Here is a 13,098-nt window from a genome sequence, read left to right as displayed (position 1 = left end):
GACAGGAAAGCGAGCCTCACTTTGATTCCATGGGCTTGATGGTAGTTTTCCCATATGGTCCTGATGACCACGTAGCCTTCATCTGCTCTGTAATGCTGGCTGCTTCCCATCTTAAGTAGCACTGTACTGTATACTCTCAGAATATCACTCCAGTGCATCTCCTTCTGCCGAGATGACTATATATTTAATAATATTGTAGCACCTTGCACCAAAGGCAACGCAGAAAATAAAGCACAGTGAAGGCCAAAGTTTCAATCCATCTTATAAAAGAGGGATTTAAGAAGACAGTGAGTCTAAAGCTGTGATGTTGTTGAGAGCCTTTTTGTTACTCTGAGGTTGTGGAGAGGCTGGTAAATATTTTCTTTATTTTGATATATATTTTATCTTGGATGTAGAGGACTTGATGTTATCTTTGATTAGAGATTGAATGGTATTTTTTCTCCTCAACATAAAAAAAATCTGAATATGTTCCCATGATATTGTGCTGGAAGTCTACCAGCTCGGCCCACCAACAGCTTGCTGACCTTTTGACAACGTAATGCAACGCCCCTCCCCCTCTCTAGTGGCTGCTGCTGGGAGTTCACCACTTTGTCGATGGAACTGCTTAAAAACAGAAAATACAATTCCACCAGGAGTCCGTACGGCCGGCCAGTACTCACAGATGTTGATTGTTCAATCGCTTGGCCGAACACAAGCTGCGAGATGCACTCCTTGCACAAAGTGAACTGAAGTTCAAGTGTTGTCCCTCCCCTTCAACGTGCCGCGCTCCCCCGCCCCACGCCAGCCATCCCACCTTCCCAGCCTTCCAGCAGGGCCCTCGCCTCCCAATCGTGTGGGGCAAGGGATTCTGGGATCTACCGCATGCGGGCGGTAGATCGAACGTGCAGTTTTCTGTTTGTTTAATTGTCCTAGCTGTGCTACTGTTGATGAAAAGGATGTACCAATATACCCTATTTTGAGAATGAAACCAGAAACACTCAGCACAGCTTAGCCCACAGCTAAGCCCTTAAGTTTGTTTTACGTTTTAGCAGCACGGTTAATAGTAAAACCGGTTAATCGTTAATCATCGTAGCTGGTATGGTGGATTCTGCATCGCTACTCCACACTCTCAACTGCTGGCTACAACCAAGCGACTTGCTATTTCATGTTCTGTTGTTTACTGTGCAAGCATCATGTATCTGTGGGTTTGTTAATCAACTAATATGTGCCTTCTTGGAATTCTTGGGATAAGTCTTCCAAACTCTCTGACCAGAAACTCATCAAGAAGTGTCCCCCAATACAACAGCCAAAGCTTTATAACTCCCAAATAAAAGTGATACTTCTGCTGTTCCTTCAATCTAAGAAAGCTCTGAATTAAGTTCTCGCTGTGCAAAATGGCTCACTTCATCTCACTTCATAGCGAGAGACTCCGATCATGACACCAACGCATAGGGAGATTGGTTTGTTGTTTTTCTACTGCTGTTGTTATCTTGGAATGTTCACCCAAACCGTGTCCCTATCCAAACTATACACACTCCCGCCGACATCAAATATATCAAGTCTTCGCCTTGTTTAGTTTAGAAGTCTTCTCCCAAAAATGGACATGATTTATCATGTCCAAACTTTGTATCTCCATTTCAGTCGATATCCAAAGGCAGAATTTTTTAACTGCTTGCTGTTAAACAGAATATATCCAAGGATACTCACTTTACTGTTGCTTACTGTTACAGATCGCCATTGGCCACAAAAGAGGCCACCCCCTCTCTTTCTAGGTGTAACACTGAGACAGGAGACAGGACCAAGGAAGAACTTTGAAAGTACTTGTATATCAAAGTTCCATGAAGGTACCAAATTTAATCAGGGGCTGTTTGGATTGGCAGAAATAGTCAAGGAATTGCACAAGCAACAGCCACATCCTGTTCGAGTAGGCCCATTAAAAAGGGCTTCTTCAAGTAGCCTCAGGTCTGGAACATACATTTCCTTGTGTTAATCATCCATGGAAAAACTAGTCGGTTTTTCTTCAACTCCACTGTACTACTGTCATGCTGTTTATACCTTGTGCCAAAGGTTGAGTTCAACAGGGTTTCTTACGATTTTTTTGAAACAAGAAGCCTTCAATCTTGTCGGCCAAGCTCGGCCAATGCTCTATGCTTAACTCTTTGTGCCCAATATTTAACCCAAGACCAAACCTAAAATATATTTTTATAATCGGAATGAGCGTTTATTGCAGTTGATTCGATTACTAAACAATATGTACAACTCATGGACAATTTCTTTGGATCAATCGTGATTTGAAATAGCTAAGCCAATAGGCGTACTCTGAGCCTTATAGATCACATTTATTATTACAAGGTAGTATTTACTGATCAGTACAAGATAAACACACTCCCCATTGCATTAGAGGTACACTGAGGTGTATAACTCAACCAAGGGTGGTGTTGTTGTTTGTGTAAATTTGCTATGCATGACTGAGTAAGGTCAGACTGGTGAAATGAGAAACTTGTGACTTCGGGGTGAATACAGATTTGATACGTGGTTGTGCATGAGTGTAGCACCCTTCTAGCTGTTAACTAAATTAATTGGTCCCACTAGGTCGAACTTAGTTAGAGCATCTTGGTCAAATATCAAAAAGAATACGACAATTTGGGTTGTTTAAATCATCTCTTACCTTTTATTTGACATAGCATATAGTATTCTTCTAGTTTAGTGGAACTACTGTTTAAGATAACCAATGTCTTCTACCTTGTGTTTCATTAACCACTGACAACCCCAGATCTCAAGGGGGGTTAGTCTGAATCCCCCCTCGCTACGGGACGGGGCCTGGTGATGTCCACAGAGCACCCTCAGAAGGAGGGCTCTGACAACGTGGGGAGGGAGGGAATCCATGGCCATGACGCAGTGGAACGAGCGGAACAGAAAATCAAAGGACCGCCAGGATTGACGGCAGAAAGAGAGGCAAGGTTTCAAATTAGAGATCAGGATGCCATGGCGTGGTGTTTCTGTGTTCTGCACCCGGAGAATCAACGGTTCAACTAAGTGTCCATTTCAGCATGTGTGGGACATGTTTTTCGCGTTCTAAGCTAAACTGTCTCATAGAGCACATGCCGTCCAAACAGATATTCTTACATTTCACTCAATGTTGGACGACTTTGCCATTTTTGTAAACCACACTAAATAGGGGCTCTCAATTTATGTCATAGATATTACCTACAGCAAATTCTTATAGGTCTCCATCAATTACATTAGGCTTATATAGACAATTAATATTGGTAAGAGGCAATTATTACAATTGTCATACTCTATGTTGGACCTAATGAGAGATTTACAACAGACGTTGTCTTTAAACCAAGCTGTGTGAAATGGGTCAATGGCCATAAAGCAGGGCACGAGGAGAGACAATCCCCGGTCCGGTTCCAGCACTAAACCCCTCTAGACCAGCGGCGACTGGACCTTTCAGTCCGCCTTCCACTCCCCGCTTTAGCTTTGTTGGCGGACGACTATTGCAGACTTTAGGTGCTTTTTAGGACATAAGCATGCACAAAATAACATGAATCACAACAAAGCAGGGATTAAGCACACACCCCCTCGCTAATGAACATCATAATCTTCATCAGAGCTCGGTAGGCCTGGTGCATTTCCACTGTTTTGCTCAATTTAACGGGTCTGTATTACTTCCATACGCTAAATCACATCGTTCACATGGATTTGAAATTGAGTCAAACGTTTCTACAGTCTCTTTATGGATGCGGTTTTTGTCATGATGGGATGTGGTCAGAGCGCTTAATCAGACAAAACAGAGATTTCCCGTCCTGACATAGACTGACAACTTCGTGATTTCGTAGATGTATTATCAGTTCCAGTGTGTAACATTGGGGAGGCCACTAGTGGTGAGGTTGCAGATTGCCACCAACTGAATCCACCGCAACCCCTTCCTGTCCATCGACTACGGTGGCCTCTATTGTGTGATGTGTCCTGTACTGTATTGTGTAAGGTGTCCTGTATTGGCCTCTATTGTGTAAGGTGTCCTGTACTGTATTGTGTGAGGTGCCAGTAGATACTTCCAGCATGAGCACCAAGCAGCTGTGTCAAGTGTCAAGGGATGAGGTTCTTTGATCGATTTAGTAATTGTACTTAGTTATTTAGTCATGATAAGTTACGTAAACGTCATGTTACATTGAACGCGATTGTTTGTTGCGGGTTTGTCCAACGTCAACAAAATAATACACAAACACATGTGCAGCGGAATAGGTGGCTTTTCATTACAGGATGTGTTGTCGCTATAGTTTCGTTTTGGATACCAACTAATGTCTCCAAATCATGGCTGTAATAAATAATGCCCACCACTTATCATAACCCCCCTCAGCTGCGAACCGCCACCCTTACCCCATAGTAAAATGCCCGGTGTGTGTGTGCATGTTTGTAGATGTGTGGAGCTCCTGGTGTGTGTGGAGGTGTGTGTGGAGGTCTGGAGCTCCGTCTGGCCAGCAGTTGATTTCATTGCCTGCCTCCTTGAGGGGTTAAGCTTCTTGGATACACAGCATAACGCCAAAGTAGGGCGCATATACAGCATCGCTCATTAGCACAACAACAACAGCACTAGTAAAAAAACAAAACACAAATGGGTCGTAGCCATGGGGATACCTCGCCCAACTCCTTCCAATATCTTTTTTATACGCTCCTTATGGTGCCGTTTGTCTGCTCTGGGGTCCTAGAGACCTATGGCGATGCAACATGGTGTCCTACTGTCCTCCATGGAAGAGAACCAGCCCAGAGTGTAGATATAAAGGGCCAGGGCTCAGGAGGAACACTTTATATTGGTGGCACCCAAACAAATGGGGTTGCACCCCTTTATTATACGCGAAAGTGTCCTTTCTCCCGTACCACGTAAGCAGTGCTATACCTTTCAGCCCTGCACAAAGCCTAGGCAGTACCATCCATTTCCTCTCATTTTACAGAACAAGACCGCAATATAATCTTTCCACTATATTGTCCTTCTGCTACGCAGTGCTGCCAGCGCTACACTGAAGCTCTGTTGAAACAGAGCCCGACTCGGACCAAGAATTGATCCCAAAGCCAGTGGCTTCCTCCACACAGCACTTGCAGAATGAACAGCCTACATGTAAAATGTAAATGAATGGAAGACTAAATTAACAATAGGCAACAAATTCACTTTGGTCCTTCTGCATTGATAGATTGATAGATTGATAGATTGATAGCATTGGTATTCAAGCAGCTAATATAAATCTATGGAAGCAACATGAAGTGCATTCCTCTGCCTGAAATAGAGGGCTATTTATCGAATATCTGAAAGAACTTTGGTCTCGGGGGAGGAGAGGAATTTACATCGTCACCATGAGAAAATTACAGAAAACAACAGAGCACAAATTTCTATCACTGGCTCCATGCCACCTACTCTGTCAGTGGCCACAAGCTCTCTTCATTTCTCTCTCCCGGTCCTTCACACAGTTTTCCCTCCCCACTTTTCTACTGCAGTTTTGCTTTAGAAGCGTTATTCCAACAAAACGTGTTTTCAGAAATTAAATATCTTGGTCACTACAGCCCTGTTTTAAAATGTTAGAGGGTGGCGCTGTGCCACTTTAACCTTGTTTGGAGGGAACCCTATAATATATATACATATATTTTTAAATATAAAACAATTTAAAGGACCTTGGGTCATCCCCTTTACCAAAAACGTCATGTACCGAACAGAAAAACGGTGACCCCAAAACCGTAAAATATGAAACAAAGCGTGAGTGTTGTGAACTGCTCCGCCCCTGATCCCTGGGTAACATGTGTGTGGGATAGAGTTAGAGTAGAGGAGGAGAGGAACACAGACTGTTGGGGTCCAAAACCTGAGACCTGAGGGCACAAACAAATCAAAACACAACCATTCAGATCCTCATGGGATTGCACACTAATTAAAACGTATCAATCATGTGTTACATTTTTGGCAGGTCCTTTCCACTAGACGCCACTTAATTCTACACTGTGATACTTTAATTTAGCTGTATTCTATTTTATCCTACATTATAGTATTATACAGGCCTATATTTGATTCAATATTTATTGCAGATGCTTTGAAAAGTGGTTTGGTTTGTAGAGGCAGTCAGTCATGTAGCGAAGGCCACATGAGGCCGTGTGCATGATGCATATATGTGTGTGCACCACTTGTGTGTTTGGGAACATATACGTGTGTATGTTTTTGTCTCACTCAGCCAAGTCAATCCTTCCAAGAGAAGACGCCGTGATGCTAACCTCTCCGCAGCCATTTCTCCTTGTGGGGGGCTGGTTGGAATTGAGCAAAGTTCACATGCTCAGTGAATACTTTCCCCCCAGGGAAGGTCAATGCCTTATCCCTAGAGACTAGTCGGCTGCTGTCATAGGACAGGCTCCGTCTTGCACCCATTGACCCATGACGCTGTGTCCGGCAGCCTCGGCTGTGTCACATGGCTCACACACACACACACACACACACACACACACACACACACACACACACACACACACACACACACACACACACACACACACACACACACACACACACACACACACACACACACACACACACACACACACACACACACACAATGGACAGCTGTGAGGGCTGACTCCATCTTCGTCATACACATTAATGCTTGAGGCTTCCCACACAAAGGTAGCTTTTGTACGGGTCACTGCAACAAAAGATGCCCAAAACATGTGTTGAAATGCATTATTATTAAGCCTTTCATTAAGGCTCCCTTCTTCCCACAATAGCGGGCTCTCAACTGTTGATGCCAGAGGCTGAATGGTCTTTATACTGGTCCCATACAATAAAACGCAATATATAGGATTGAGTGCATAACTCTTTCTTCCTTAAAGCATATCATGAACTACAGACGTTAGAAATAAGCACTATATTGTAAGATCTGTCTAACGATTTGCTTGAATTGGAACCAAGTGCAGTTGCAGCATGTATAATCCGAATTTTACCCGAGTCAATGCATTGAACCCAGATTCGCACTACAGGCAATTTGTTCTTCCTTCTGAGCTAAATAATACGAATGGGAGATCACACAGGGTGAAGTGCTGGGTTTCAACAACATATCAAAAGATTGTGCAATCTCATATAACCTTTTTAAGAAATGATACCCAAAGATAACAGTCTCTCCTGTTGACCTTGAAAAAGCCTAAACACAGCAGATTCAATGAAGGGTCCCACAACACTGAATATATGCGGCCTAAGTCTACTGTGTGTTCAGGTTATAGGAGATGTATGTTATTTTATTGACCCGTAATGTTGTGAAATAACTTTAAACGTGAAACCCTGGTTATTCCTCAGACTATGGTCCTACAATTACATCTATGATGGGGACTCAAGGTGGAGAACGCAACTCAACTCTCTACTTCATAGGAAAACATTGGCAATGCTGAAAACACAGGCAGTCAACGCTAAGGTGTTGACTAACTGCTCTGGTTGAACTGGTAAAGCAGAGCTGTACGGCTGGGATCCAGACACCACGGGCACCCACAAATGTGTGCTCTCAACATTTTAGGGTCGAAAACACCCAATGACGTAAACTTATTCATGAACTTTGAAAGGACCCTCAAAGAGTCTCTCGAGTCATCAATCAAGAGCTTTGTGTTAGAACTTACTTCCTTTGTTGGGAGGGCCGTGATGGTACACTTTCTGAAAGAGATGACATGAATATTTTGTTCCGTCTCACATAAGCCCCCTGTAGAGTGTGTGTGATCTGTGTGATGATGTGTGTGTGTTGATGTGTGTGTGTGTGGGGGGGGGGGGGGTGATGGCTGGTTTAAGCAGTGCTTGTGCTTGTGTTTTTATAGTGCAATTTTTGGCATTGAGACATGAATGTGGTTAAGCCAGCCAACACGCACTCAGGGTTAAGCCAGCCAACACGCATTCATGGTTAAGCCAGCCAACACGCACTCAGGGAGATAACCTGCTTCATGTCCCATTGTCCTATAAACTCTGCAATGAACCGGTTTCCATCATCACCCTCTGTCTTGGTTATGGAGGCGCCCAGAAAAGCCACCTGCAGTAGGTGCTGTTAACCCCCCCCCCCCCCCCCCCTGTCGTCATTCCATCCAGCCATGCTCTCCATCTCTCCTCTCTTTCATGCCTTTCCATTCCCATCCCCCCCATATATCTACACTTAAACAGAAGTTCCCATCTGACCCAACATCCCTGCCCCACGTCTCCAGAGAGAAGGATTCCAGGGCATCTCCTGCTGAGTCCTCCTGCAGCATGTTATTATTCAGACAACCGCGAGTGCGTGGTGGCGATGTCATGCATTATGTATCAGAGTTCTCAAATGGATGAGCAGCCATCAGCCGGTGGGTGGGGGTGGTTCCCTGAAACTGCTCCAGCACGCCACTCTCTGGCTCTTGCAAAATCAAGAATAAAGAAAAAAACAATATATAGATGCCTTGTGTTTACCCATCTCCGCTCAAGGGTTCTCTCTCTCTCTCTCTCTCTCTCTCTCTCCCTCTCCCTCTCCCTCTCCCTCTCCCTCTCCCTCTCTCTCTCTCTCTCTCTCTCTCTCTCTCTCTCTCTCTCTCTCTCTCTCTCTCTCTCTCTCTCTCTCCCTATCTCTCTCTCTCTCTCTCTCTCTCTCTCTCTCTCTGTTGCTCTGTCTCTCTCTCTCTCGCTCTCTCTCTCTGTTTCTCTCTCTCTGTTGCTCTCTCTCTCTCTCTCTCTCTCTCTCTCTCTCTCTCTCTCTCTCTCTCTCTCTCTCTCTCTCTCTCTCTCTCTCTCTCTCTCTCTCTCTCTCTCTCTGTCTTGTATTGATTAACCAGTCTCTCCAGGAGCACACACATTTGGCGAATGCGTAACAAACAGCATCTGTGGCCAGGTTTCAGTTTACAGTCCCCACACACACATACAGAACATGAAGTGTTACAAAACCCTGTGATATCCTGTCATATAAAGACAGGAAGTGAAACACAGACTTAACCTTTAACGCAGGAGAACTCTGGTCAGCGAATGAAGGACAGTTTGAACAGAACATTGATTATTACTCTGAGGGACCGTTATGGCTTGATGAGCATAATGAGTATAAGGCTAGCAATGCAATAATGTATAATGCAAGAGATCATGAATGTCGTGATTATAGTATATGCATCTAATGATGTCGATGCCGGCAAACAATAAACCGTGAGAAGAGCAATTGAATGACAATCAATGACTGAATGTTATCAATGACAGGGAATACAACATACAACACGCACAAATATTCATGCAATGTCTAAAATTGGCTGTTGACTTCCATGCCGTAGCGTTAATCTGTAGCGTTTAATCCATAGCGTGTGTCAATCTTTATAATCTAGTGACGATCGCTTTGTCACAATACTATCGTGTCCGACTTGCGTAGTATGGGGGGAACTGAGACTCAAATCGGCGATTATGGTGGCGAGAGAAGAAACAAAGAAACAAATGGCCTGTCCCTCGTAACAGATGATTTAGATGATATATAACTATTTACCTGAGCAACTTCTATTGACTCTCCTGCAAACACGCACGCTCCAAACAGAACAGGCCATGAATCAGAGGGTTGTTGATGACTCCATACATCCCCTGTGTTCCCAGTCGCCTATTGTGAACCACTCACTAGTCAACATGCCAAAACTGATCGTCAAGACCAGTCGGGTCGTGTTTCTGCTGAAGTCGGCCCAGACTTTTAAGTCGCATAGTCGTAGGAGCCTTAACGAGTCGAGGGGGGGTGATTGATGGGTTGTGTCAGGGTGACCAGCCACCTATGTGTGCCTGCTGGTTGTATAGACTCCCTGGATAATGGATGAACAGCAGAACCTCTGAAGATCTTTAGCACCGCAGACAGGCTCAGCTGACCTGAATGGATTTCTTGGAAAGGTTGACCCTTTGATCAAAGCCCTCCATCAAACAGCTGGTACTGGCTTCAGTAGTCTCACAAATCAGACTTTAAATGAATATCTAAGGTCTGATGGTAGAACTGCTCAAATCTGGGTGAACAAGGTGCCTCTTATTCTTTCTCTTCATATTTGGGCTGTCATAGACGATCTGTAAACATGTAATTGGCACACTGGAACTCGGCCTGCAATGGAAAAGGCAGAGTTGTAAAGGTTTCAAGTCAACACTGTGTACACTGGCCCCACAATGGTAATACACTTATTAAATCCCCTTTTGAGTGCTTCATTGACTATCACAGTAAGTTTCACTTTGGTGGAAAATCTTCGGGACTTCGAAACCATCTTCTGTCTTTTCCCAAAATGGAGTGTATATTACATAACATAAGATACACAATGGTGAATTTGTGCATCCTACCATCAAACTAATGTTCGCTCCCAACTAGAATACCAGGACTCCAACCTCTGTCCGCAAAAACGAATCCCCTTATACCGGGGCTTCCACCTGCCAATCAGCCAAACATGGGCGTGGCCATGCATCAAAACAACTCAAAATGGGGGACGTTTCTCCAATAACAATAGGCCGATTTGGCTCCTTTAATGGGCATATGACCTTTTCTACTCCAACACCTGGTATTTACGATTACCCAATCTACAAGATAACATGTATTTGAACCATGGGAATGCCAAGCAGGCATGTGTTTTCACACCTGTTGTATTCATATCGTTAAACACCAACTCCAGTACCACTGGACCGATTGTTTTGACTTTAGTCCGTTTGTTGGGGTCTGATGGTTCTCCTCCTCCTCCTCCTCTCCCGCCTCCTCTCCACTCCCAGGGTCAGAGGAGGCGCTGAGGCTGTCCAGGGACGGAACGGGGATCTTGGTCCAGAGAGTTGTTTAGACAGGAAGGAACCGCCTGGAGAGGGAGACCGGAGCAGCAGAGTCAAGAACAAGACTTTCTCCAGGACGCTGGGCAGCATGAAGAAGAGCCGGAGCGTTCAGGGGGTCACGCCAGCAGACGTGAGTCCTTTCTTTATTCAAATGTATTTATTTAAAAGAGTCAATGCACATCAATTGACATTTTTAGTTTACAGTTTACACCCAAAATGTAATTATGCCAGAGTTAGCAAAAAAGCTAATTTTCCTCTGTAGTCCCTTGGCAGGTCAACACATCATCGCCTTAAAATAGAGAGAGAGAGAGAGAGAGAGAGAGAGAGAGAGAGAGAGAGAGAGAGAGAGAGAGAGAGAGAGAGAGAGAGAGAGAGAGAGAGAGAGAGAGAGAGAGAGAGAGAGAGAGAGAGAGAGAGAGAGAGAGAGGGAGAATAGACAAAAAATAAATAAATAAGTGCAGTTCAAAGCAATGCAGTACTTAGATGAGGTAGATTAGCTATTGATGATTGCAGTTTTGGTTGTCTTTAATCCATTCTTTAAATTTTGTTTGAAATGATAGAAAGCTGGCGCTTTCTCTAAGTTCAGTAGGAAGCCAGTTCCAGTAATTTCAAGCCCGTACTGAGAAGACCGTTTGGCCAAACTGACTACGTCTATACTGTATAACACAGTCTCCTCTGATGACTGCCCTAGCTGCCCTGACACTGCTCCGATTTGGCTCAGACACAACCAAGAATTGTCTGCTGTATAAACTCACCCAGTGGGGGAGGTGCAAGCCCATGTAATATTTGAAAATGAGACAGGCATCTAGCATCTATAATGTAAAAAACTGTCCAAATGAAATTACTTTTACCTATTCATGATATGGCAGTGTTGATAGCTGTTAAGGTTCTGATCTAATCTATTTAAGGTTTGCTTTTAAAGGGTTTCTATTGGTTTCAGAGTCGTCCTGTTTAATTGGGACCAGCTTGTGAAACAGTATGATATGTAAGAAAAGATCATGGCATGCATAAAGAGTTTGGCTGCCTCTGTTGTTAGACATGGCCTTTTGTGTTTAAAATTAGCCAGATTAAATCTGATGGTATTGGCCCCTTCTTTAACATGTTTTTTAAAAGTTAAGTAGAATCTAAAATGATACCGAAAGGTATGTAAAATCAGACACAACCAAGAATTTTTCGCCTTCAATAAATAAATAAATAAATATATATATATATATATATATATATATATATATATATATATATATATATATATATATATATATATATTCAGAGTCAGCCACATGAACCGTCCTCTTGGATAAGAGTCTAGTGATTATTTTCTTTTTAAATGTTTCCACAACCTGTCCCGGACCACCACTGTAAATGATCCATCCATTCTCCAGAACGTTTTGTTTCATTGTGACCTTCACAGCCCTGTATTCTTGACCTTGAGCCTCTGTCTGTGGACTGATCTGTGGCCATGTGACACATAAGCCTACGTGATGAAATGAGCGAGCGGATGGAGGGTGGGAGGGTGAGGGTGAGGGTGACTCATTAACAGACTGTCCAAGGCAGACGGCTGGGCCAGCAGGGACTGGGAGACACGGGGCATTGGACTGGGTGGTGTTGTGGATTATCTATGTGTTTATCTTTGTGTGGGGGTTGTTGTGGTGAGGTGAGAGAGATGGAGAGAGAGAGAGAGAGAGAGAGAGAGAGAGAGAGAGAGAGAGAGAGAGAGAGAGAGAGAGAGAGAGAGAGAGAGAGAGAGAGAGAGAGAGAGAGAGAGAGAGAGAGAGAGAGAGAGGGGGGAGAGAGGGGGGAGAGAGAGAGGGAGAGGGAGAGAGAGAGAGAGAGAGAGAGAGAGAGAGAGAGAGAGAGAGAGAGAGAGAGAGAGAGAGAGAGAGAGAGAGAGAGAGAGAGAGATGGGGAAGAGAAACAGAGGGGTATGAGTGGGTAAGAGAGAGAGAGAATAAGGGGACGAGTTGGAGACATATTGTGGAAACAGGATAAGACGAGGAAGAGAGAGTTTCGGGCTATGACCTAGGGGGGAGGTACCAGAACAAAGAGGCACTGGGGAGAGAGCATAAACAGGACTAAAAGGAGCCAATCTCACACAGAGACCAATCTGTGGGACAGCAGGCCATGTTTATGGTTGTACAAGCATGAAAAAGGGTCTCGGCTTTGACGCTTTCCATGGAGACTTCAAACACAACCCAATTCCCTCAAGTAATATTTATTAGTCGGAAAGCTTTGTGAAAGCTTGAACGGTCTCTGACTCATTTCCGCCCATCCATCTTATTTTTGGAGGTGTTTTTCTTGTTTTAAGGTTGTCCTTGAGATTTTGTTTGTACATCTCCCAC

The 13,098-nt window shown here is 44.0% G+C and overlaps 1 protein-coding gene across 2 annotated transcripts in view; it reads left to right on the top strand.

Annotated features, from left to right (window-relative positions):
* Positions 1-13,098, top strand: part of LOC115548241 (cAMP-specific 3',5'-cyclic phosphodiesterase 4B) — a 50,708-nt gene that overhangs the window by 3,687 nt on the left and 33,923 nt on the right. For both annotated transcript variants that reach the window (XM_030362708.1, XM_030362707.1), the window contains exon 2: positions 10,706-10,889. In XM_030362708.1, coding sequence (XP_030218568.1) covers positions 10,848-10,889 — 42 coding nt within the window. In that variant the 5' untranslated portion in view covers positions 10,706-10,847. The remainder of the gene's footprint in view (positions 1-10,705; positions 10,890-13,098) is intronic.

Source organism: Gadus morhua, chromosome 8 (assembly GCF_902167405.1).
Source record: "Gadus morhua chromosome 8, gadMor3.0, whole genome shotgun sequence".
NCBI classification, from domain to species: Eukaryota; Metazoa; Chordata; class Actinopteri; order Gadiformes; family Gadidae; genus Gadus; species Gadus morhua.
The sequence above is the reverse complement of the archived record's forward strand: the minus strand, read 5'-3'. Positions and strand labels throughout refer to the sequence as shown.